This window comes from Coregonus clupeaformis, chromosome 23 (assembly GCF_020615455.1).
Source record: "Coregonus clupeaformis isolate EN_2021a chromosome 23, ASM2061545v1, whole genome shotgun sequence".
NCBI lineage: Eukaryota > Metazoa > Chordata > Actinopteri > Salmoniformes > Salmonidae > Coregonus > Coregonus clupeaformis.
In genome coordinates, this window is record NC_059214.1 from 31,737,982 (window position 1) to 31,764,985 (window position 27,004).

Sequence of the window (27,004 nt, forward strand, 5' to 3'; positions counted from 1 at the left end):
GCTATGGATATAATGTAGTAGGACGAATGAGTAGGACGGACCGCTGGAAGCTCAGGCGAAGGGGGGGAGACATATTTCTCTTTAATATCGTTGGACGAATAATGTTGCTATTTGATCACTACAATCACGCTATAGAACGTAGCCTACAAAACGAAGCAGGCCCGAGGAATAATTCCAGGTGAGTTTTCTGGGAAAGTGTCGCTGTGGCCGCTTGCCTCCTGGCAAGGCTACACGCGGGTCCTCCTCCCGGGGACATCTCAGTCCGGTATCCGCTCTACCTCTGTCCCCGAAGGATGGCCATAAAACCCACCGTACCTGGTCTGATACAAGGAGTGATCGTTTCTTCACATCAACGGTGATTTTTGTTTCTCTTGTGATTACAGCGGATTATTCCACAGAACGTTGACAGGATGTGATATTACGCGCGGAGGAATATTGCTTTTTACGCTTTACCAGAGTAGGACCGATCATGCTCCGCGAAACTGAAAATACGGTGCAGCGTGCATGTGCCACATTCTTCAACATAATTCGGCGCAGGCATTATACAATTTATATTTGCTTTAAAAAGGCGTAGGCTATTTTCGGTCCTCTAAAGGCCTAACAAATGTGTAGCCCCTACCCTATTAGGCTATCCACACAGATAACCTATATCCTACGTGGTATTGAGATCAAGCGAATTTGGTTGACGACAACATTGCTACATTGTTACTGTACTGAACTTGAAAATGTAACACTGCTTGTCGTGGGAGTGGCTATATATTTCTCTTAGACAAAGCGTCAAATGTTTCCCTTTAATGATTGTCTTTTTGTGGGCGCTGATTTGGACAAGCAGGGTTATGCCTTGTGGTAAAAGCCGTGAGAGACCCCCTTTCGGGGCCGACTTTGTTTGCGCTGGCCGGGGCTGTGTGTGAGAGAGATGTATAGTCCCTTCCCCCCCAGCTCTCTGGCGAAACAGGAACAACTTTTTCTAGGATAAAAAAGTTGCTGGAGTTTGGAGTGCCATAGAATACTGAGGCCGCCAAAAGCTAGCCAGTGAAATACTGAGATTTCAGGGGGGCACTGTTTCGGGGTCTTTCGTTTGTTTCAGGAGTTTGTAAACCTAGCCTACAGTTATGTTTTGACGGTGTATGTATGGCTGGCAATGTAATGCGGTAGTAGACTAGCTATAGAGTTACAGGCCTACAGTACTGGTTGTAGCCTCTTGTATAGGCTATTCTGCAAATGGGACACTTGAAATCAAGCGATAGCACTGAGGATGCCCGATATGTAAACTAACCAAGGCCAGATAGGCCTATACGATTAAGTGGCATTGAATGTCTGCGTGTCAAGGGCAGCATTCCTGCTGATTTTCGTTTCTCCCAGGCACGTAATTGATCAATTAATGTTATTGATGGGCTAGAGTCCAAACACCTGGTTACCCTAAACCCTAATATCTCTGATGGCAACAATAAGAACCAGTAGACAGACACTGCCCCTTCTGGACTGAAGTCTTATCTCTACTAGTCCGGTGTTCACCACCAACGCTGATTGCTTCTTTTGTTCCAGCCCAGCACTAATACACCTGAATCGGTGAAGTTGAGTTGTAAGAGCTCTGGGCTGGAAGAAAAGCCTGAACACCCCTTAGGTCTCCAGGACCAGGGTTGGATACCATTTAACCGTTGAGCTAGGCTAGTTCCAGAGAGAGAAGGTATTCTACAAAAGAGGGGCTGAACTAGTTTACATTTGAAGAATTGGCGCTGTTGTATCGTTCGTGGCAGTGTAAAGTCTTTTTGCAACAGACGTCTATTGTTGGATGAGTAAAACTCTCTCTGTCTCTCTTAGGTGTGTGTTTGGCTGCGGTGACCTGTGTCTGTGAGGGTGTTGCCAGTGACCGAGCAAGGATCAGCTCCTGTGTTCAGGCGGCTTTGTCTGAGTGGGAGGAGTCAGGGTTCAAAGGTCGTGGCTCTGGGGACCCAAGGGCTGGATCTCCATATGAGGCCCTGCTGAGAGGGCTGGGGACCGACTAAGGTAACCCATCAATCACTATAGTCTGTCTGACACACGCTACCTTTGGCTGCTTCAATGCCTGTTGAACATTCAAGCCTGTGAGGGGAGAAGAGATGACCCTGGCCTGGATTGTTTGGGCCTGGCAGTGGTATCTGTGATCTGTACATGGTGAAGACACAGGAGGGTCAGGGTGTTCTTCCTGAGAAAACCATCCACACTGTTTATTTATCTGGTCTATAATCCACAGACTTAACCAAAAACCACAGCGAGGAAGGGGAGAAATTGATATTAAGGACAATTTATTTTTCTCCTCAGTGAATTTGACTCATGTTTCCTGTTTAGTTCACTTCATGGCTTTTCAAATTAAAATCCTGGGGTCAAACTGTCCTCACATCAATATGGAAGGATTAGTACGAGATAAATGTGTGTGTGAGGGATCTATTCAATCCGTAGTGCTGAAGATCTGCTTTATAGCGCGATTGACAATTAAAGGCAATGTTCCCGCAGTCGCTGGGACTGTAAACGCTGCATAATTGTCACGACTTCCAATAATGGGCTGTGACAATACCAATTATTGCAATATTGTTTTCCATGGCAAATGAAAACATGAAGCAGACTTATTTTTTGACCTTTAAAAATCTGCTGTCTAAAATAGTGTTCTATAGCTTGGAAAATAAATACATGTGACTCTGGATGACAACATAATGATGTTTGTTTCCAACAGTTTTCCAAAAAGTGAAATCTGCTTCATGTTTTGTTTCCTTGCCACGATATTAACGAGTATCGCGATACTGGTATCGTCCCGGCCCTACTGCATATGCCGGCTCAATCGAAAATTACCTTTAAATTAATGTTGATCTTCCGCGGTACTTCGGCGATACGGCTTGAATCCAGCCCGATGTGTTTAGAGCGAGAGATCCATTATGTGCTTTAGCTTCACGCGCACACACATGTGACTGACAGCAAGGTGCCAGAGAGACCAGGCACACCAACATACACCCACACACTGTAGGTAGGTAGGTGAAACAGAACAGTGAAACGACATGAGGAACCAGTCTTTTCAGACCTTGGCTGTGACTCACTATAGAAACCCATTCCCCAGCATGGCGAGAGCCACTGTGTCATTCCCAGATAACATTCCTCTCCGTTTAACCTTCAGCATCCCACCAAATCTGTCTTTAAACTCCAGCTGACTTCTTAGACTCTCCAATCCCTTTTGACATGTGCTTCTTCTCCCTGTCTCTCTGTAGCTACACGCTGTATAGCTGATTTAACAGCTGAGGTCTAGAAACAGTCAGTATTGAACCTGGCATGTCATACAGGCCCACAGAATACAGGCTGCTGGTGTGTTTGTGCGTGTGTTGGGCTATTCTCAGGGGGATGTCTCGGTAAGGATGTAGCTGGGCAATTCCACAGTGACACTGAGACTCAGATTTTTCACTTTAAAATGCAACTCTATGCACAAACACAACTTTTAACAATTTAGATGGAATTGCCCATCTGTCACTCATCCTCCATGTTGATTGACAGTTTGGCCTGTGTACAGGCTGCTCCTCCTGGCCCTAGGTGGGGAGTTGGAGGCAGAACCACAGTCTCTGCTTGTACCCAGCACCATGGTAGCCACTAGCCTGGCAGTTGGTCTGCAGATGACACAACCAGAACACAGAAAACAGTCAATATTGTCAGCAGGGTTGTGATCATCAGGCACCAAACGAAAGAAAACGTACACTTTTTTTGAGAAACGCTCATTTTTGTTTTCCATTGCTAAATGTTTTGAGGTTTGCCCTAATGAACGCAACCACAATGAGCAAAATCATGAGGGATTTGTTCTTAATTAAGGGGTAAAGATGAGGTTGAGGTAATTGATGATGTTAGGTAGATGGCACGCCATCTCTCTTTTTGCATGGCCAGAATGTGACGGTGAGGTTCCAGCTGGTAGGTTTGTCATCTGGTCTGGTGCTTTTCCAAGGTTCCAGAACCCTGGGATCCTTTTATCGTTCCAGAACATTTGCAGAACGCCTCATTACTTTGTTCCCCACTAAGGTTCCAGATGATCCTTCTGCCCAGTCCTGAGTCTCAGTCAAACTGTGTGTCTGCCAGCCTGTGTGTGACTTATGTGTGTCTGTGAATGGGTCTGGTTTTGGGCCTGCATGTGTATAATATGTGTAAGTGTTTCTGTGTCTGCCTGTGCGTTTTAATTGGGCAGGTCTTTGCCAGTGTGTTTAAAATTCCATGGAAATGACACACCAGGGTAAAGTGGGGTAATTCAGGGACATACCCTGGTTCATGTTCTCTCCACAGTGCTAATGTTGGCCTACAAGAGAGAAGAGGAGGATGTGTGTGTGTGTGATGTAATCATCAAAGATAAGAATGACTTCCACAAATATGACCTCTGCAGCTTTTGTGTAAACGTTGGGTCAATAGGACCTTATTGGAGGTGTATGTGTGTACAGTATGTCTGACACAAGACAGACAGACTCTGAGCTCAGCTAAATCTGCTCTCTGTCCCCATGCTCCTCCCATTCCTCAGGATCACTAATCAATGACTTGGTCTCACGCCATCAGGAATTACCACACGCTCCTGCTGCTCACCAGAACAGGATTGGGGGGAGGGGAGGTGTACAGTATAGAAATGGACCACATAGATTTGACATCACCATATCCAGCTGTATGACAGACCATCAGAAATGTTTGTATGATTGACTGGAATGTTTCAATGTGTGTTACACACCAACACATTTATTTTGTTGTTACACATCAAATGGCAATATTTGCATTGTGCTATTTCAATGGTGCCTACATTTAGCCTGGCCTATCCAGTTCCTTGGGAGTAGAGAGAAGTGTGTGTTGTGTTGTCTCTCTGGGGCACAGGGCCTCCAAAGGCTCCCTCCGGCCGTTGGGATTTCTCACAATGCTTTGAGCCGCAGGGAAACGTCCTCACAGCGTGAGCTAAGGAGGAATGTGGCCGGAGTGTGGGAGCGACCAGAGGGATGGAGGGAGGTAGTCACGAACGAGAGAACGCTGCCAAGGGAGGGAAGAGGGGAGGACAGGGCAGGAGGTGAGAGGACCTAGTGTGTTGAAAGCACTGGAGTTGGAGGCATCAGGTTAAGATTTTATCAACCTATATTACGTACTCCGCGAATAAACAAAGAATCTTAGGTTTAAGGTCTAACTTCAATCTGTTATCAACTTCTGTACTGTTTGTGTCCTGGTATTTGAGCGGTATAAAAGTGTCTGTGTTAGGGAAAGGGATACTGTGAGTTGCTGTATCTTACGGTGTATGCTTTGTAGTATCACAGGCTAATCTTTAAACACACACACCTCTCTGTTTCTCTCTCTCTGTGTGTGTGAGCCAGAAAGGTAGAGAGCGAGGGATAATCTGTGGTGAGGTGTGTGAGAAGATCAGCACAGCAGTTGAGCTGCAGAGTGCCAGTCTTGCTGCCAGCTCTGGCCCGCCTGGCCAACACACATGGCACCATGCATGCTGAGGCACAGACAGCAGATGTGAGTCAGCTCTGTGTGTCTCCTGTAACCTTTTCCCTGTCTCTCCTGCCTGCAGGTTTTGGGGTCACACACACGTTTCTCTTCCTGGTGCAGTGATGGCCACATCTGTATCATGACCCTGATGGACATGGTGAGTGCCTAAACATGACATTATAACATGATGCAGCGGGGAGGAGAGTCAGTGCGCGTCATCACAGTACGTCTTTGTTTAGGCTACAAGACGCCAATACTAGCTAAGAGAGAGAGAGAGAGAGAGAGAGAGAGAGACTGGGGGAGAGAGAGAGAGAGAGAGAGACTGGGGAGAGAGAGAGAGAGAGAGAGAGACTGGGGGAGAGAGACTGGGGAGAGAGGAGAGAGAGAGAGAGAGAGAGAGAGAGAGAGAGAGAGAGAGAGAGAGAGAGAGAGAGAGAGAGAGAGAGAGAGAGAGAGAGAGAGAGAGAGAGAGAGAGAGAGAGAGAGAGAGAGAGAGAGAGAGAGAGAGAGAGAGAGAGAGAGAGAGAGAGAGAGAGAGAGAGAGAGAGAGAGAGAGAGAGAGAGAGAGAGAGAGAGAGAGAGAGAGAGAGAGAGAGAGAGAGAGAGAGAGAGAGAGAGACTGGGGTAGAGATACTGGGGAGGGAGAGAGAGAGAGAGAGACTGGGGGGAGAGAGACTGGGGAGAGGGAGAGAGAGAGACTGGGGGAGAGAGAGAGAGACTGGGGGAGAGAGAGAGACTGGGAGGGAGGGAGAGACTGGGGGAGCGAGAGAGACTGGGAGGGAGGGAGATACTGGGGGAGAGGGAGGGAGGGAGGGGGAGAGAGAGAGACTGGGAGACTGGGGGAGAGAGGGAGAGAGACTGGGGGAGCGAGAGAGACTGGGAGGGAGGGAGATAGACTGGGAGGGAGGGAGATACTGGGGGGAGAGGGAGGGAGGGAGGGGAGAGAGAGAGAGACTGGGGGAGAGAGGGAGAGAGACTGGGGGAGAGAGACTGGGGGAGAGAGAGAGAGACTGGAGAGGAAAACTGGGAGGGAGAGAGAGAGACTGGGGGAGAGGGAGGGAGGGAGAGACTGGGGGAGAGAGACTGGGGAGAGAGAGAGAGACTGGGGGGAGAGAGAGAGAGAGACTGGGGAGAGGGAGACTCGGGGAGAGAGAGAGAGAGAGACTGGGGGAGAGACAGAGAGAGACAGAGACTGGGTGAGGGAGAGATACTGGGGGAGGGAGAGAAACTGGGGGAGAGAGGGAGAGATACTGGGGGAGAGAGACTGGGGGGAGAGAGAGAGACTGGGGAGAGAGAGAGACTTGGGGGAGAGAGAGAGACTGGGGAGAGAGAGAGAGTGGGGGAGAGAGAGATACTGGGGGAGAGAGACTGGGGAGAGAGAGAGAGACTGGGGGGAGACTGGAGAGAGGGAGACTGGGGGGGGAGAGAGAGAGTGGGGGAGAGGGAGGGAGAGAGAGAGTGGGGGAGAGGGAGGGAGAGAGACTGAGGGAGAGAGAGAGAGTGGGGGAGAGGGAGGGGGGGAGAGGGGGAGAGGGAGGGAGAGGGAGGGAGAGAGGGAGACTGGGGGAGAGGGAGAGAGAGTGGGGGAGAGAGAGAGACTGGGGGAGAGGGAGAGAGAGTGGGGGAGAGAGAGATACTGGGGGAGAGAAACTGGGGAGAGAGAGAGAGACTGGGGGGAGACTGGAGAGAGAGGGAGACTGGGGGGGAGAGAGAGACTGAGGGAGAGAGACTGGGGGAGAGGGAGGGAGGGAGAGGGAGGGAGAGAGAGACTGGGGGAGAGGGAGAGAGACTGGAGAGAGAGAGAGAGTGGGGAGAGAGAGATACTGGGGGGAGACTGGAGAGAGAGAGAGGGAGACTGGGGGAGAGAGAGAGGGAGGGAGAGGGAGGGAGAGAGAGAGACTGGGGGAGAGGGAGAGAGACTGGAGAGAGAGAGACTGGGGAGAGAGAGACTGGGGAGAGAGAGAGAGAGTGGGGGAGAGAGAGATACTGGGGGGAGACTGGAGAGAGAGGGAGACTGGGGGAGAGGGAGGGAGAGAGAGAGTGGGGGAGAGGGAGGGGGAGAGGGAGGAGAGAGAGTGGGGGAGAGGGAGGGAGAGAGAGAGTGAGACTGAGGGAGAGAGAGAGACTGGGGGAGAGGGAGGGAGAGAGAGAGAGAGTGAGTGAGAGAGGGAGGGAGAGAGAGACTTGGGGAGAGGGAGAGAGAGAGACTGGGGGAGAGTGAGGGAGAGAGAGAGTGGGGGAGAGGGAGGGAGAGAGAGAGTGGGGGAGAGGGAGGGGAGAGAGAGAGTGGGGGAGAGGGAGGGAGAGAGAGAGTGAGACTGAGGGAGAGAGAGAGACTGGGGGAGAGAGAGAGACTGGGGGAGAGGGAGGAGAGAGAGAGAGAGTGGGGGAGAGGGAGGGAGGGAGAGAGAGAGACTGGGGGAGAGGGAGGGAGAGAGAGAGAGACTGGGGGAGAGGGAGAGAGCGAGACTGGGGGAGAGAGCGAGACTGGGGGAGAGGGAGGGAGAGACTGGGGGAGAGCAAGAGACTGGGAGAGAGAGAGAGAGACTGGGAGAGAGAGAGAGAGACTGGGGGAGAGAGAAAGAGAGACTGGGGGAGAGAGAGACTGGGGGAGAAAGAGAGAGAGAGAGACTGGAGAGAGACTGGAGATAGAGCGAGAGAGAGAGAGAGACTGGAGAGAGAGAGAGAGAGACTGGGAGAGAGAGACTGGAGAGAGAGAGAGAGAGACTGGGAGAGAGAGAGAGACTGGGAGAGAGAGAGAGAGACTGGGAGAGAGAGAGAGAGAGACTGGGGGAGAGAGAGAGAGAGAGACTGGGGGAGAGAGACAGAGAGAGACTGGGGGAGAGACCGAGAGAGACTGGGGGAGAGAGAGAGACTGGGAGAAAGAGAGAGAGACTCGGGGAGAGAGAGACTGGGGGAGAGAGAGCGAGAGACTGGGGGAGAGAGAGAGGTGAACAGGTGAACTCCCAGGTGTCGGCTGTCAGCAGAGCAGGAATAGCAGGGCATCCCCCTGTGTCAGACATGTTGGTGGGATGGACTAGACGACTCGGTGAACTGAACAGGAAGCATCATAGAGATGAATGTTCCCTCTGCTCTCTCTGCTAAGTCTGTGGTCGGTCGGTCTGTCTGACTGGGGGTGTATACAGTCAAAGGGATTTGCTGTCTTAGACTGTTGATTAGAAGGTGAGTGTGTGTGTGTGTGTGTGTGAAGCTGAGCTAACATAGCCGTCCCTTAAACCTGAAGTAACCAGAGGTGTAGTCTAGTGGTACTGACGGTTGACATTGGCTTGTGGAGTGATGTTACATTGTATGGAATCCAGGCTGAGTTGATACATGCTACGTGTGTGTTTGCATATATGTTTTCACTGTGATTGTGCAAGATTGGTGTCTATGCTACTGTGCCAGTGGTTATACAGGCTTAGCTGGGTGTGTGTGTTTGTCTGTGAGTCATTGTCTTGCAGAGAGAAGAGAGAAAAGTGAGGGTGAGTTTAAGTGTAAACAAATAGTGGAAAAAATTATTTAGAGTGGGAGGGAGAAGGACAGAGAGGGAGAAAGAAAGGGGGGGGGGGGAGAGCGAGCTACTCACTGCTCTGTTGTGGCTGAGCTGCGAAATGGGATTTGCATAAATGAGGCTGAAACATCAGCAGGCCTTTTACATCTAGCAGGGCTAAGAGGTGTGGGTGTGCGTGATTGACTGATCAGCTAGTTTAATAGAGGGAGAGAAACCTCTGATTATCCGTTTTTCCCTATGCGTGTGTTTTGCTGGCGTCTCTCTTTGTGTGGTTTCTGCTGTGTGTGTGGTGGCTGCTGCATGTGCGTTCTGTGTGACCGCAGTGTCAGCAAGCGGCCCAATTAGCGTCTCGTTAGTGTGTGATTGGAGGGAGAGGGTGATTGACAGGTCCTGATGTGTTTGTTAGCATGGGTGTGCACTGTGCAGCTCTCGTGAAAGACTGATGTAAGTATAACTAGCTACACCAGGCAAAGCAAAGAGTGAGTTTTGCTGTTCTAGGGCTCAGACATCACTGCATGATTGTAAAGGACTCGATACACTAGGTTCCCTTTCACTCGGTATAATGTACTATGGGGAGTCAATGACCAATCATATTCACCTGAAAACTGAAATTACGCCCAATGGGCCAATGGATGCTGAGCCCGCCCTCAGAAGCCCTGCATTCCTGGTAATAATACCGGGGGTCGCATTCATTTCCTAAATTATTCGCTCTTCAGCTCGCCTGAAGAAAGAACTTGTAACGCAATTTACAAACTTTTCAATCACATGACAACTACGAGATTCGGCTCCGATTTATGTGTCTTAGTGGGAAGAGATTACCTGTCCCCCTAGATGTTGCGGTTTTTGGGTCTTGGTATCGGTTTTTGTGTTTGCTAAAAGCGAACTACTTTTTGCTCTGCTTGTGTAGCCAGTGCTTCCTTGCTGGAGTAAGATGGCCAGTGGTAAGAGGAAGTACAAAAAGGCTAACCAGCAGAGTTTGAATCTCCGACGTGCCCTAGGGCATGTGGTTTCACAATGAATATTAAAGATACTTACGAGTGCTGTCTTATTTGCCTGGGGTGGAAACACACTCAGGAGGCTTTGGCTAGGACCAGTTCGTGTGAGCATTGTCTCCGGCTGGGTTGAACTTCCGTTGGGCTGACTTTGTGAAAAAGGTTTGGGCTGCTGGCGAAGGGTCTTCCGGTGAAGCGACCTCTGGGATGGGGTTGTCTGAGGCCGGGAGAAAGCAGCAGTTGTCGGAGTTGATCGGGGTGTCATCCCAGCCGAGTGAGGCTCATTACGGTTTCTCTGGCAGTGTTCAGAGTCCGGTTTCTGGGGATGATTTACTATCTCTGGTTGGCTCTGGAGGGTTTTCAGAGTGTGAATCAGATGGCATCCGTCCGGGGGAGCCTCTGCCTTGGATTCGGTGGGGGAGAGTGAGCCATTGGTGGCTAATGCTCCGTTTGATGGAGCTGTGTCGTAGGGCAGCAGATCACCTGGGGGTGGATTGGCCTTCTCCAAAAGCAGTTCTTCCAGGTTTGTGGAAAGGTATTTACCTCCTGTCCTTGCCGTGCGAATTGGCCTCCAGAGGCTAACAAGGGGGCTAATCCTAGCACGGTGCTTCTGAATAAACGGTGCCGCTTCTCGGCGGATCAGCTGTACAAGTGTACCAGGCTGAGGGTGTGGCGTTCTGGTCGTTGAATGTGGTCACGATGCTGCAGAGGTATCATATCGATTTTCTGCAGAAGCTGAATAGGACCGTGGAGGCGGGGAAGCCGGTTTCAGAGCTTCTCGGTGAAATCCGTGCTATGGCTGATTTTGTGCTATGTCTTTCTCGCTGTACTATCCTGACTGTGGGGAAAAGTATGAGGGCGACGGTGATGGCTCAGCGCCACCTCTGGTTGACGTTGTCCCAGATTCCTGAGAGGGACAGGCATATGTATTTGGATGAGCCAGTTTCGTCAACAAGGTTGTTTTGGCTCGGCTATGGAGTCCTTACAGGCCTGTTGCGAGGAGAAAAAAAAACAGGACGCAGCTCTACGGTTCCTTTTCCCATAAATCCTTTGCGGGGGTGGCTCAGCAGTTCCCAAGGCGTGAAGGAAAGGGTCCAGGCCAGAGGTGGGTTGCCAGGGGGAGGCTTCGAGATTGGTTTTTGACCGTCTTGGTGCTTCTGGGCAGCGCCGGACGTCTTGGTACAAACACCGTGCTGGGTCAAAGGAGCAGGGTGAAAACAGATTATTCTGCGGTGCGGGGGAAGAAGCCAACTTTGTGACCCTAGCTGGATGCCGGAGGAGGGGGCGTGTTCTAGGGGCCCTCCTCCCCACACATTTACTGTGGCAACAGTACTCTTAAGTGTCTCGGTCAATGGGGGAAAGTTACTGGTTGCCGAAGTCCCCGAACCCGGTGAGGGCCTGGTATCAGAACAGTGGTACCACGAAAGCACATTGTTTCTACCCAAGGTTCCTCAGTGTTCAGGGTTATCGAGAGAGTGGTATCGTTCAGGTGTGGGCAAAACAAACACAGTTCCTTCCCCACATTGAGACACGGTTGTCAAGAGTGGTGGATATGGAAACAAGCATGACAATTCTTTATCCCAGTCCTCAGGGTGGCGCTCTGCCCCTTCAGGACATAATGTATAGGAGACTGGCAGCGTGCAGTTTCACTATGGGTGATGAGGACGGTGACGAGGGGGTATGGTATGCAGTTCGCTGGGTGTCTTCCTTTTCGTGTAGTCATTACGTCAATGTTCCCTGAGGTCCTAGTGCCTGTCTTGAGAGAGGAGGTTTCCCCTCTCCTTCAAAAGCAGGCTATTTGGGTAGTCCCCGTGTCAGAAGTGCAGAGCTTTGGTACAGCAAAATAAATCAAATCAAATCAAATCAAATCAAATCAAATTTTATTGGTCACATGCGCCGAATACAACAAGTGCAGACATTACAGTGAAATGCTTACTTACAGCCCTTAACCAACAGTGCGTTTATTTTAAACAAAAAAAGTAAGAATAAGACAACAACAAAAAAAAAAAGTGTTGAGAAAAACAAAGAGCAGAAGTAAAATAAAGTGACAGTAGGGAGGCTATATATACAGGGGGGTAACGGTGCAGAGTCAATGTGCGGGGGCACCGGCTAGTTGAGGTAGTTGAGGTAATATGTACATGTGGGTAGAGTTAAAGTGACTATGCATAAATACTTAACAGAGTAGCAGCAGCGTAAAAAGGATGGGGTGGGGGGCAGTGCAAATAGTCCGGGTAGCCATGATTAGCTGTTCAGGAGTCTTATGGCTTGTGGGTAGAAGCTGTTGAGAAGTCTTTTGGACCTAGACTTGGCACTCCGGTACCGCTTGCCGTGCGGTAGCAGAGAGAACAGTCTATGACTAGGGTGGCTGGAGTCTTTGACAATTTTGAGGGCCTTCCTCTGACACCGCCTGGTATAGAGGTCTTGGATGGCAGGGAGCTTTGCCCCAGTGATGTACTGGGCGTACGCACTACCCTCTGTAGTGCCTTGCGGTCAGAGGCCAAGCAGTTGCCATACCAGGCGGTGATGCAACCAGTCAGGATGCTCTCGATGGTGCAGCTGTAGAATTTTTTGAGGATCTGAGGACCCATGCCAAATCTTTTTAGTCTCCTGAGGGGGAATAGGCTTTGTCGTGCCCTCTTCACGACTGTCTTGGTGTGCTTGGACCATGATAGTTCGTTGGTGATGTGGACACCAAGGAACTTGAAGCTCTCAACCTGTTCCACTACAGCCCGTCGATGAGAATGGGGCGTGCTCAGTCCTCTTTTTTTTCCTGTAGTCCACAATCATCTCCTTTGTCTTGGTCACGTTGAGGGAGAGGTTGTTGTCCTGGCACCACACGGCCAGATCTCTGACCTCCTCCCCTATAGGCTGTCTCATCGTTGTCGGTGATCAGGCCTACCACTGTTGTGTCGTCGGCAAACTTAATGATGGTGTTGGAGTCGTGCCTGGCCATGCAGTCATGGGTGAACAGAGAGTACAGGAGGGGGACTGAGCACGCACCCCTGAGGGCCCCCGTGTTGAGGATCAGTGTGGCAGATGTGTTGTTACCTACCCCTTACCACCTGGGGGCGGCCCGTCAGGAAGTCCAGGATCCAGTTGCAGAGGGAGGTGTTTAGTCCCAGGATCCTTAGCTTAGTGATGAGCTTAGAGGGCACTATGGTGTTGAATGCTGAGCTGTAGTCAATGAATAGCATTCTCACGTAGGTGTTCCTCTTGTCCAGGTGGGAAAGGGCAGTGTGGAGTGCGATAGAGATTGCATCATCTGTGGATCTGTTGGGGCGGTATGCAAATTGGAGTGGGTCTAGGGTTTCTGGGATTATGCTGTTGATGTGAGCCATGACCAGTCTTTCAAAGCACTTCATGGCTACAGACGTCAGTGCCACGGGTCGGTAGTCATTTAGGCAGGTTATCTTAGAGTTCTTGGGCACGGGGACTATGGTGGTCTGCTTGAAACATGTTGGTATTACAGACTCGGTCAGGGACATGTTGAAAATGTCAGTGAAGACACTTGCCAGTTGGTCAGCACATGCTCGGAGTACACGCCCTGGTAATCCGTCTGGCCCAGCGGCCTTGTGAATGTTGACTTGCTTAAAAGTCTTACTCACATCGGCTACGGAGAGCGTGATCACATAGTCGTCCGGAACAGCTGGTGCTCTCATGCATGCTTCAGTGTTGCTTGCCTCGAAGCGAGCATAGAAGTGGTTTAGCTCGTCTGGTAGGCTTGTGTCACTGGGCAGCTCGCGGCTGTGCTTCCCTTTGTAGTCTGTAATAGTTTTCAAGCCCTGCCACATCCGACGAGCGTCAGAGCCAGTGTAGTATGATTCAATCTTAGACCTGTATTGACTCTTTGCCTGTTTGATGGTTCGTCGGAGGTCATAGCGGGATTTCTTATAAGCTTCCGGGTTAGAGTCCCGTTCCTTGAAAGCGGCAGCTCTACCCTTTAGCTCAGTGCGGATGTTGCCTGTAATCCATGGCTTCTGGTTGGGGTATGTACGTACGGTCACTGTGGGGACGACATCATCGATGCACTTATTGATGAAGCCAGTGACTGATGTGGTGTACTCCTCAATGCTGTCTGAAGAATCCCGGAACATGTTCCAGTCTGTGCTAGCAAAACAGTCCTGTAGCTTGGCATCTGCGTCATCTGACCACTTTTTTATTAACCGAATCACTGGTGCTTCCTGCTTCAGTTTTTGCTTATAAGCAGGAATCAGGAGGATAGAGTTATGGTCAGATTTGCCAAATGGAGGGCGAGGGAGAGCTTTGTATGCGTCTCTGTGTGTGGAGTAAAGGTGGTCTAGAGTTTTTTTCCCTCTGGTTGCACATTTGACATGCTGGTAGAAATTAGGTAGAACGGATTTAAGTTTCCCTGCATTAAAGTCCCCGGCCACTAGGAGCGCTGCATCTGGATGAGCGTTTTCCTGTTGATTAATGGCCTTGTACAACTCATTCAAGTTGATGGCGCCGGAGAAGATGGCTGCCGTTTTACAGCCCTCTAACCAATTGTACTATTATGTGTGTTTTTCCGCGTTATTTGTAATTTATTTTGTACATAATGTTTATGCCATCGTCTCTTATAACCAAAAAGAGCTTCTGGATATCAGGACAGCGATTACTCACCTCGCATTGGACGAAGACTTTTTCTTCAACGAGTCGGACGCGAAGGATATTCTACAGACACCCGGCAAGGCCCAGATCCCCGTCATTCGCCTGAGGAAGAGACGGAGATATCGTGGACGTAGGTCGGGGTGCCTTGTAAGATCCGACGGCGAGCGAGTAAACTGCCTCTCCCATCAATACTATTAGCCAACGTTCAATCTTTTGAGAATAAAATTGACGATTTAAGATTACGGTTATCCTACCAACGGGACATTAAAAACTGTAATATCTTATGTTTCACGGAGTCGTGGCTGAACGACAACAATGATACCATTCAGCTAGCAGGCTACACGCTACATCGGCAGGACAGAACGGCTGGCTCCGGTAAGACAAAGGGTGGCGGTCTCTGTATATTTGTAAACAACAGCTGGTGTACAAAATCAAATACTAAGGAAGTCTCGAGGTTTTGCTCGCCTGAGGTAGAGTATCTTATGATAAGCTGTAGACCACACTATTTACCAAGAGAGTTTTCAGCTATATTTTTCATAGCTGTCTATTTACCACCACAAACCAATGCTGGCATTAAGATTGCACTGAATGAGTTGTACAAGGCCATTAATCAACAGGAAAACATGTATGTACACATACATGTTATTAAATCATTGCACCCACACTGCTCGCGCGCGTCCATGAGCGTCTGCGTAGCCAGGAGCTAAAATAGAACTTGGTTCTATTTGTGACACATGACACGCTGCAAGTCCCATCTCCTCATTGGTCGTTAGGATCATATACCCACGTGGGTGATTGAAAGATTAACTGAGGTCCACACTCCAGTCCAGTTGGTGGTGGTAATGCACCTTAAAGTTGTTTGCCAACCGCCATATAAAGTCAGAAGAAGAAGAAGAATCCTGAAGGAGGAGAGATTACTAGAAACGAACTCGGTTTACCCTTTTATCTGTGGATTAATTGTTGGAGTAGAGGACCTTGTGCATTTCAGGTAAAAGAACAACCCAATGTTTATATCCCAGGACAAATTAGCTAGCAACAGTAAGCTAGCTAGCTAAATTGATATAAATGTTTAATGCTTTTTGACCTGTCCCCAAATTAATATAGTTGGTTCAGTTCGTTTTGATATTTCAACCTGCGTGTCCTGATCACGTCTGGTGTGGGTGGACAAAATCAACCGGATTCAGGCCACCGTGGAGAGGGTCTGTTGTTGATTCTGGTGGCTCCCCATTGGCCCAGACAACCCTGGTTCCCGGAGATCATCCGCCTGTTGGGTATCTATTGTCCCAGGCGCACAAGACAGTTTGGCACCAACAACGGCAGATATGGGATCTATGGCTTTGGCCGTGAAAGGTTTAATTTGACGGCTAGGGGTTTACCCTCAAACGTGATTCCGACTATACAGTCGGCACATGCGCCTTTTACGTGAGGGTTGTATACATATAAGTGGCGTGGGTTTGAGGTTTGGTGTCATGTTAAATTAGTTTATCCTTTTCAGACCTCTTTGGTGGACATTTTGATGTTCTTGAAAGAGCTTTTTGAGCAGGGCCTTTTTTCCACATTGAAGGTTTATGTGGCAGCCATTTTGGCGTGTAAAAGTGGAGATTGAACGCTCTACCCCGGGGTCTCAACCCCCTTGTGTGTAAAAGTGGAGACTGGTGTTCTGTTGTTTTGGACTTGCGGTTCCTTGTACGAGTTCTGACATTTCAAGCTCACAAGGTATTGTTCTTGGAACCATGGGGTCTATGGACTTGGGATGCAGTGGCATCGTGTCAGTGCGCATAGCAAAGTTGCAGCAGGTTCTGGTTCCCTATATGGGGCTCTGACAGTTCAGGCTTCTCGGGTAAGTATTAGGGAAAAAGGTGGCTTCTGTAACTCCTTTTTGGAGCAGGTGGAACCTATGTGTGCCTGGGTTGCCGTGGGCTTCCTAGTTTGGTACCCTCTGAGCCGGCTTGGGGCGTGATTGTATGTCCCCATAGTATGTTATACTGAGTGACCGACTGAAAGGGAACGTACAGTTATGAATATAACTACTGTTCCCTGAAGGAGGGAACAAGGTATAACATATTTTGTCCCTCTTCGTCAGGGGGTTTGGGCTCGCTGATACAAGGTACTGAAGTGAGGAAATGAATGCGTGCACCGGTATTATAGCCAAGAAGGCGAGGCTTCCGAGGGTGGGCTCGGCATCCATTGGCCGTTTGGTGTGATTTCAGTTTTCTTCAGGTGAATGTGATTGGTCGTTGATAATGAATATAGGTTACCAGATGGGCTGTTTGTAATAGGTGAATTGCCCTTTGAGAGTTCAGCCGTACACCCGGGTATCTTAACAAAATAATTCAAACTAAATGCTGAAAGTAGTAGCCTAGTTATTCATGCATGCAAACAAAAATATTGAATAGCAGTTTGGCTTAGAATACAGGGATGAGAATATTTTTTTCCCCCTGCTTTTTATGGAAACCCAAAGGAGTTAAACCTAACCGCCCAGTGGCTTTCCATAGCCTCCCTACACACACCGCGGCGCGCCCTCTCCATTGTGCTGACTGTCACTCTGTCACTCAATAGCCAACCTGTCATTCAAAAGTTCTAACTTTCTTGCTAATTTTATATAGGGACATAAAACTGGGGGGCTCAAATTTGAACTGATGGGGCTAAGCCCCCTTTAGCCGGGTTCGACTCTGGTCTCACGTCGATTTGCGTGTGCAAGCCTGTACAGTAGTGTGTATAGTTAGCCATGTAGGATCAGCTAGCAGTGAGTGTTTGTCAGTTCCAGTCCCAGCATCTCTCTCTCGCTCCCTCTCACTCTTTCTCTCTCTCGCTCTCGCTCCCTTTCTCTCTCTCTCTCGCTCCCTCTCACTCTTTCTCTCTCTCTCTCTCGCTCCCTCTCACTCTTTCTCTCTCTCGCTTCCTCTCACTCTTTCTCTCCTCCTCTCGCTCCCTCTCTCTCTCTCGCTTCCTCACTCTTTCTCTCTCGCTCTCTCGCTCCCTCTCACTCTTTCTCTCGCTCCCTCTCACTCTTTCTCCATCCCTTCATGGGATCTCTGGGGCCGGTTACAGTATTTGAGTGTTTTGGAGGAGTTCCTAAATATTTGCAGGATGACAGTATGATCTGACTGTGCTGCTCACTGCCGATTCTCATGTCATTACCAGAAGGGGAGAAAACACACACTGCTGCAACATAGAGAACACACACACACACTGCTCCAACATAGAGAACACACACACATACATATACACACTGCTGCAACATAGAGAACACACACACACAGAATAAGAACTTGTATGGACTCGTCAATAGGAATCCAGTCATAATTGAGAGCTCAGTCAGTGGAGCTTCTATTAGTATTCTGTTGGTTTCCCCAGTCAACCAGATTCAGGAACTCCCACTACTTCTACCAGAGAGGATGATACACAACGGAATTCTTTACAAACATGTTAGAACCAATGACCATGAGACCTCAATAACACGAGTTGTTGTAAAGGTGTTCTCACGTTTCTCTAACATTTTTGTCTAATGATTATCTTATGTTTTCTCTCCACAGAGTGCCCAAGGGCTGTGAGAGCCCCTTGGGGAAACTTCCGGCACAAACCCACACTCTTCCTCACACAGAAACAGACACACGCACACTGTTATTAAAACAAACACACACACAGAGCATGTTGGAGGTCCAGGAGGAGAGGCCTGCCGCGGCAGGAGGAACGGCAGCGACACACTTCAGCAAGAAAGAGCGAGGGAAGAAGGAACGAGAGGAGGCCAAGGACGGCCGGGGGAATCTTGGGAATATCGGGAGCAGTGCTCCGGGTTCGGGTGGCCGAGGGAACGGCAGAGGGAAAGCCCCTCACACACACACAGGAAGCCCCCACCAGCTCATCACCCCACCCTGCTCTGTGGTGCTGGGAGCCCCCTCCATTCACCCCAACAGACTGAAGAACTCCCCATCCACCAACACACAGAGGTGAGGGAGAGCAAGTGTACAATGTGTGTATGGTGGTAGTATTAGGTGGTAGTATTGGTATTAGTGGTGGTGGTAGGAGTTGTGGTAGTATTAGTGGTTATGGTAGTATTAGTGGTGGTGGTAGTAGTTGTGGTAGTATTAGTGGTGATAGTGGTAGTATTAGTAGTGGTGGTGGTGGTAGTAATGTGTGTCCTTGAGTCAGGGAGTATACTGTTTGGATGTTCTCTGCTGACTCATGTTTCTGGAGCCACTGGAAACCAGCTTCTGCCCTGCCAAACGCCTGCCAGTCTTCTCTCTCACACTTTCTCTCCTATCTCTCATATCTCTTTCTCTACTATCTCTCTCTTTCTCTCCTATCTCTCTCTCTCTCATATCTTTCTCTCCTCTCTGGCTGAATGTGTCTGTCAGTAGGGTGTGGTATGGTGATCTCTCTGCCAGTTGGACGGTTCCTGTTCTCCTAAACTGTACTTTACTCATGGCCATTCAGAAGCAGACGCCCTGCTCTGCCTCTCCTCTACGGATCAGAGCCAAATATAAGACTCTGGCTGGGATTATTCCTACAGCGCTATTGGCCAGTGAGAAAAGTGTGTGTTTCCCTTCCCTCTGTACCTATACTCTTACTGTACAGCACCGTGGTTAGTAGCTATAATGATGGATCGTGGTAGGCTGGGGGATTTCCCACAGCGTAAATCCTGGACACAGTAGGCCCACTGTTTTAGTCTGTTCATATTCGGGCACCTCCATACAAACAGAGCTGCTGAATGACTGTGTGTGATTTAACTATTTTGGCAGTCTCTCCTCCCGGCAGTGGAAAGAGGGGAGTGAGGGGAGATTGGGAGGGGTTGATGGGACAAGAGGTCAGTCTGGTTCACTCCAAGCCAGCCGTCTGACTCTCTGGCCTCTTTTCCAGCTCAGCCTCCCCCAGTTGGGAGCCTGTTCACTGGGCACACGTTAACTTTAGCCCCAGGCTTCGGCCTGTTCCCCCCTCTGTGTGTCATGGTGGGGTTAGTAAGAGGACAAAGAGACTGTGTGTACTACTGGGGGAGCCACACCTGTTGTGACACACACACACACAGTCTTGTACAACTAACCTTGTGGGGACACAATTCAGTCCCATTCAAAATCCTATTTTCCTTAACCCCTGACCTTAACCCTAACCGTAAAACTAACTCTAAACCTAATTCTAACACTAATTCTAACGTTAACCCTAAACCCCCTAGAAATAGCATTTAACCTTGTCGGGACTAACAAAATCTCCCCAGTTGGTAAATTTTTTTGTTTGTTTACTATTCTTGTGGGGACTTCTGGTCCCACAAGTATAGATAAACACATACACACATACACACGCACACCAAGGCAATGTCATTGATAAGCACTTCTTCCCTCCCCTCTCTCAGTCCTAAACCCAAGCCAGAGGTCAGGGTGCGCTCCCCTCCAGTCATGTCCCCCTCCGGTGGCGCCGCCCAGATGGACTCCAAACTGCCCAATCAGAGCAAACCAGGAAGTGCCGGCAGTCAATCGCAGGTCTCGTCATGCGACCCCAAGACAGTGGGTGCTAAGGGCTCCCAGCAAGGAGGCATGTTAGGGGTGGTTCCAGGTGGTATGGGGGGTCTGAAGAACGGCCAGGGCTTGACCTCTGGGGAACAGGGGACAAAGGTCAAGGGGAAGAGGGAGAGGAGCACCTCAGTGGAGTCCTACAACGAGCAGCAGCCAGGCACAGCTACGCCCACCAGTGACGACAAGGGTGAGTAGTACACTGCACTCTAAATAGAGGTATTAAGTAGTGTACTTTTTACTAATCATAACCTACGTTCCACTTTTTTTTTTCTTCACATTCCCATGAAACTAAAGTGCTTACATCTGTCTCTCTGACACAATAGCTATTGAAGTTAGTGGGCGTGTTATGTGTCCATGTTGTTGTCTGTGTGAACATGTGTTGTTGTGGCTGTAGAAACATCAGCAGGCCCCTGAAAGCGTGTCATTATGGTCACACTCTGAATTGATATGCTGCTGTCTCTCTGCTCTCCTCCTGGGAGTCTGGTGGACAGGACTGCACTCTGATAAGGGAGGGAGAGTGTGTTTGTGTATTATCGATAGAGAGCTCAGATGTAACTGTATAAGTACACACGACACACACACACTGACTGACTGTGTGTGTGTACAGACAGTAACAGGGTGAAGAGGATGTGTGTGGCTGAGCGGAGGCAGCCCTACAGTGGAGCTGACTGGTGTTCTGGAGGAGAGAGTGACGAGGACGACAAAGGATTCTTCAGTAAGTGTGTCTGTCCTTCCGTCATCCCCATTTCCACCTGCTATTGTGAACTACAGTAACCATTATCCTCTCTGTCCCTCCCCAGACTGTAACTCCAGTGACATGAAGCCCCAGGACTCCAACTCCCATCCTCCCTCCAACGCCGGACTCAGCCGCTCCTCCACACCCTCCCACAATGCACTAGGAGGCCAGGGCGCTGCGTCGGAGTCGGCGGGTGGTCAGAAGGCCGGGTCTAAAGTGGTTTACGTCTTCACTACAGAGATGGCCAACAAGTAAGGGAGATCTCAGGGAAATAATGTCAAAGAACCATCTTGGTCCTAATAGTCCATGAAGAATCTAAACGTTCTACACTCAATGGGCTTTATTCTGTGTGTTAGTGATTGAGTTGTAGTTGCAGTGTGTGACGTGTTCCCTCTCAGCAAACTCAGTGTTCCACACACCCAGGTTATTCTGAGCTGAACACAGCAGTATTACTACAGTCATGGACGGACACGCACACACACACACACACACACACCTGAGAAAGGTAGGCTCAGTCAGTGGAGCTTTAGTATTCTGTTGGTTTCCCCAGTTGTCTCCGATTAACACTGTCCTCTGTACGGAATAGGAGATGTATGTTCTGGATGTTAAGTGAAATTGTTTGTTTAGTCTGTCGACCTTGGCATTTCCTTCATGCCCTCTGCTGACACTGGCCTCATTCTGCTGCCACACACAGATGGACAGATAGATGTGACTGTCTGGTCTCTGTTCCTTAGGGCTGCTGATGCTGTTCTAACAGGCCACTCAGAAAACATCATCAACTTCCACATGAACAACATCTCCAACAGCAAGGACAAGACCCCCCTCCCACCCCTGGTAAGAACACACACACTGCCATGATGACTAGACATGAAACCTGGCATACAGTCTGTGTGAACAGTCAGCTTTAATAAAGACTTGATTTACAAACCCTGACTTACTCAAACCTCCTTGTTTCTTATTCCCCTGCCTTTTGTCTTTTTCCTTTCTCTGTTTTAGAACGATCAGGCAGGACCCCTCCGAGGTGACTCCAAGCCCCCCCAGCAGTCCTCATCTCATCCCTCAGACAAGAACCACCAGACAGGGTCTAAACCTGGCCTGACTGATCAAGCTCCACCACAGCCCCCTCCCCAGGGGGTTAAGCCTGGTTCACTCACCCAGGATGGGGCCTCCTCAGCAGACATGGAGCCCAAGAACCTCTCTGGCAGCAGCCCTGGTAATACCATGGGTACAGGTGACCAGACCCCTGGGTGCCAGCCCCAGTCTGAGCAGGGCATGCCCCCTCTGAACCCCACTCAGCCTGGTGAAGGAGGAGGGCTGAGGCCCATGGGGATAGGTCAGCCTGGTCTGACCCCCCAGCAGCAGCAGCAGCAGCTGGCCCAGGAACTTCTCAACATGGAAGCTAACACAGAGGGCCTGTCCCAGGAACAGCTGGAGCACCGCCAGCGCTCCCTCCAAACCCTGCGAGACATCCAGCGCATGCTCTTCCCTGACGACCGCGATGCCCCACCGCCACCCGGTCCTATCGGGGGACCCCCTCAGTCCCACGACGGCATGCCCGATGGGGGGCCCAGGAGGCCGGAGCAGGGCCCTCTCCAGGCCATGATGGCCCAATCACAGAGCCTAGGTCCACCAGGGGGATCGGGAGGGCCCAGACCCCAGGGAACCCCATTCGGCCCCCCGCATGGTCACCCCAGAGACATGCCCCCCTTCCCAGATGAGCTGGGCCACATGATGGGTCCTGGAGGGTGTGTGGATGGAGATCACATGACCCCGGAGCAGGTGGCCTGGCTGAAGCTGCAGCAGGAGTTCTACGAGGAAAAGAAGAGGAAACAGGAAATACATCAACGGCCACTTCCTCCCGACATGATGATGCACCCCCACGGGCCGCGCAGCATGATGCGAGGGCCCCCACCACCCTACCAGATGGGCCCCGGAGAGGTGTGGGGTCCAGGGGGGCCGGGAGGGCCACCAGAGCACTACCAGGATCGCATGGCCATGGGCCCCAGAGGGATTCCTCCTCACATGCAGAGGATGCCTGGGTTCCCCCAGGGCATGATGAACCCTGACATGGAGGGACCCCCCAGGCCCGGGATGGGCTGGCCTGATGACATGCCCCCCAGGATGGGGGATGGCCGGGGGTTCCCAGGAGGTATGTTCGGAGGTCCAGGGGTGCGGGGAGAGCGCTTCCCCAACCCCCAGTCAGTCCAAGAGGCCATGTTTCACCAGGGCATGGGGGGCGACAAGGGACCGGGTCTTCCTCCACAGATGATGATGGAGATGCAGAGGATGATGGGACACCAAAGAGGCAGCATGGAGCCGGGCAACGGGGGCGGGATGATGTTTCCCAGGATGCCTGGCGAGGGCCCCATGAGCCCCTCTTCCAGATTGGCTGTGATGGGGAGCCGGGACATGGGCCCTGAGTTTGGCATGAACATGAGCCCAGATGAGATGATGAGAATGAGAGGGCATCCAATGGACAACATGGGGCCCCAGGGGAGGCAGATGCAGGGGCCCCACTTCACTGACCAGCCCCAGCCAGGGGACTTCCCCATGGGGCCCGCACGGCCCTTCCCTGGTGGTCCTGGAGGTATGAGGGGCCCTCATGGAGAGCAGGCCTACATTGGCCCGGAGCACAGGACCACCCCTATGGGAGGCAACGGCCGCCTCAACCACCACCCCCCCGCCGCCGGACCCCTCCAGGGCCAGAGGGGACGTAAGCCTGCAGAGCTGAACATCCAGCCAGGAGGGGGCAGCTCACCCAGTATCAACCCCCTCAAGTCACCTCCTCTGAGGCAGGTGCAGTCTCCCATGATGGGCTCTCCCTCTGGGAACCTCAAGTCCCCCCAGACCCCCTCCCAGCTGGCTGGTATGCTCTCCGGCCCTCCGGGACCCAACGGCCCCCCTAACACTGCCAACTCTGCTCCCATGAAGTCTCCTCACTCTATGATGGGGTCTGCTGGTGCCTCCCCCGTACATATGAGGTCCCCGTCCCTCCCCAACCCTTCTCCAGGGTGGACCTCCTCCCCCAAACCCCCCATGCCCAGCCCAGGACTCCCCCAGCAGCAAGGGGGTAAAACCCCCCACAGTATGACCTCACCTAACATGATGGGAAATATGGAGCAAGGTACAGTACTTTTCTGGCTTTCTCTTCTTTCTCCCTCCACTGCTCTCTTCTCGCTCTCACTTCTCTTTCTCTTAACTGCTGTGATAAACAACATTCCTAATGTTATGTTCAAGACAGAGATAATATTCATTTTCAGAGATTTTTTTAAATACTTAGTACCTGATGGAAATGTATGATTGGGTGAAGATGACATCATGTCTTGAATAGAGGGCTGTTTTGTAACGTCCCTCCCCCTGCAGCACTCGGTCTGTTGTCCAGGCAGTCTAAACAGACCTCTGTGTTGTGTATCTGGGAGTACAGGCTAGAATTTGTCTCCGTCAGCTTCAAATCAAATAATGTATAAGTCAATAAGTCAATTGAAAGCATCATTCTCATCCATGTAAACACATTTTCCCTAAGCAGAAACATTTTCCTATTTCAGTTAAATCACACCCCCTTGTGGCTATGTAACTTCACTGTATCTAAATTAATTCACGTCATTATTTACAATTGACATGTATTGTATGTCTCCTGAAATGTGTTTGCCACATTGTCCCTTCTATATCTATTTCAAAGTAACCAGGGTATTTTTTGCTACCTAATGAATAGGACCCAGGTAAAGAGTTTACTTTCATATCTCTCACCTCTCCCCAGGTGGTAATGGCCCCCCCTCGGCCCCCCCCTCATCAGGAGCCCAGTCTGGCTCCATGCCCCTCCAGGGGGGTCCAGGCGGCGCCCCGACCGGCAGCCCTTACTCCCTACCCCCCGAACCCACGCTATCCCAGAACCCCCTCTCCATCATGATGTCACGCATGTCCAAGTTCGCTATGCCCAGCTCCACCCCCCTCTACCATGACGCCATCAAGACCGTGGCGAGCTCAGACGACGACTCGCCCCCTGCACGCTCCCCGAACCTGCCCCCCATGAACAACAATGGTGAGTGGACGGAGACATGCTTAGATGTCATGTTATACCTCATTCAAGTATCTTGTAAATAAATACGTTTTTTTGCTATTTTTATTTTGTATGTATTTTGTAACCCTTTTTCTTAGAGCTTTCACTTTATGGTTTGCTCAATTTGATTGAAGAGGAGGAATGAAATTATAGCACGCTCTCTATGTTGTATGGTGCACTAATGTCCCTCTCTGTGGCCCTCTGTAGGTATGGGAATGAACCACCACCAAGGTCCTCCTCGTATGATGGGCCCCGGCTCCTCTGGCCCCATGCCTGTCCTCAGTCCCCTGGGTATGACCCCCATGGGCTCACAGCCCCTCTCCCACGGCATGCCCCAGCAGATGCCCTCCCCAAACCCCCCCAACATGGGCCCTGGCATGATGCCTCATGGCATGATGATGCATCCCAACCCTCAGGATCAAGGCATGGGCAACCCCCAGTTGATGCCCCAGGGCCGCATGGGCTACCCCCACCGAGGGCAGGGCTACCCCCTCCCCCAGTCCCCCTCCCAGCAGGGCGCCTACTCCCCCCACAACGGCCCTGGGCCCCAGGGCTTCCCAGGACACCCCATGGGCTTCCAGGGAGAAGGGGGTCCCATGGGGGGTCGGATGGGGAACATGCCTCCTGGAGGTGGAGGCGACGGAGGTAGGCCCAACAACCCTGGAGGACCACAGTTCAACATGCACGGCGAGTTCAGTGATGCAGACCTGCATGAGGTGATGCGAACCGGAGCTTCCGGTATGCCAGAGTTTGACCTGTCCAGGATCATCCCATCAGAAAAGCCCAGCCAGACGCTGTCCTACTTCCCCAGGGGAGGAGGAGATGGCGGCCCCGGCCCAGGGGGGAAACCTCCACACATGCAGGGAATGATGCAGGGGATGATGGGGGAGGGCCCCCCAAGGATGGGTATGCCCATGCAGGGGATGGGGGGGATGCCCGGGGGGCCGGGAGGCACTATGGGCCCCCAGGACATGCCCATGGGAAACCCTTCCCACAATCCTATGCGGCCACATGGGCCCCCAGGGTTCATGGGTCAGGGCATGATGGGACCTCAGCACCGGATGATGTCACAGGGGGGTCCGGGGGGCATGATGCAGGTGAAGGAGAGAGGGGTGCTCTACAACCACCCTGGGCCTGGGGGGTCGCCCAACATGATGATGTCACTACAAGGCATGGGCGGCCCCCCCCAGCAGACGACGATGATGATGATGGGGGGGCAGATGAGGCCGCGTGGCATGGACATGGACATGGACATGGGGTTCAGCCCAGGGCCCGGAATGTTCTAACATACAACTCATAGAACCTTGGACCTCAAATGTTGTGAGCTCATATACAGTATGTGGATGGAATGTGTCACAGCAGATAAGAGATGGATGAAAGAGATGGATTAAAACATAGAAAGTAAGGAATGACAGAGATTGGTTCTCTGGCGTGGAACATTAAGGGGAGAGGAGTGATGCCGTTAATGGCTTGTGGGAGCTACATAGCCCAGTACTTGTCTTTTGCCACGAGCATTTCATTTTGTCTCTCCAGAAATGTCTGAATGTATGGGATTGTTGTGCTTCAATGTCACAATTAAACTGTTCCTCAAGTGTTGTTGTTTTTTTGTGTTAAATCTCTGACTATAAGGGTTGAGTGTCGAAGAGGAATGGAGTGAACAAACCACCTTTGAGGACTGGAAAGCTAGCTATTGACTTTTTCAAATCAGTAAAAAAATCAACAACGGATTTTCCCAGCAAAGGATAAGGAACTTAAAAATGGAATAAAAAGACTTTGTAAAATAAAATTGTATTTTGTGAAGATTTCAATGGAATTCCATCTTCTCTCTAGCTCCATCGTTTTGACTATTTCTGTCCTTGTGTGTGTGTGTGTGTGTGTGTGTGTGTGTGTGTGTGTGTGTGTGTGTGTGTGTGTGTGTGTGTGTGTGTGTAGGGATTCTATCAGTGACCTCTAAGCTCTCTTACCCACCTTTCATTGGGGGAGGGACGCCACTCTAAAGAACAGTACTGTTTACCATTGGTGGGATATTTTAATTTTAGTCTTTTAACTTCCTTTAAATCCATTGTATAACAAACCAAACTATGACCTCATAGAGATAATGGTATTATTAAAAAAGCACAAACATTGATA

The 27,004-nt window shown here is 50.7% G+C and overlaps 1 protein-coding gene across 5 annotated transcripts; it reads left to right on the forward strand.

Annotated features, from left to right (window-relative positions):
• Positions 1 to 4: 4 nt before the first annotated feature.
• LOC121536841 (B-cell CLL/lymphoma 9 protein-like) lies at positions 5 to 26,470 on the forward strand. 5 transcript variants are annotated; one of them, XM_045206634.1, is made up of 12 exons: positions 5 to 178; positions 1,822 to 2,007; positions 4,858 to 5,044; positions 5,546 to 5,620; positions 18,111 to 18,524; positions 19,922 to 20,268; positions 20,689 to 20,796; positions 20,882 to 21,068; positions 21,552 to 21,651; positions 21,814 to 23,941; positions 24,575 to 24,856; positions 25,082 to 26,470. In XM_045206634.1, the coding sequence occupies exons 5-12, from the start codon at positions 18,226 to 18,228 to the stop codon at positions 26,158 to 26,160; spliced, it is 4,530 nt and encodes a 1,509-aa protein (XP_045062569.1). In that variant the 5' UTR covers positions 5 to 178; positions 1,822 to 2,007; positions 4,858 to 5,044; positions 5,546 to 5,620; positions 18,111 to 18,225; the 3' UTR covers positions 26,161 to 26,470. The 5 variants fall into 5 exon arrangements, with proteins under 5 accessions (XP_045062569.1, XP_045062567.1, XP_041700371.2 ...); XM_045206632.1 differs by lacking the exon at positions 4,858 to 5,044; XM_045206633.1 differs by lacking the exons at positions 5 to 178; positions 4,858 to 5,044 and adding an exon at positions 189 to 355.
• The last annotated feature ends 534 nt before the right edge of the window (positions 26,471 to 27,004 follow it).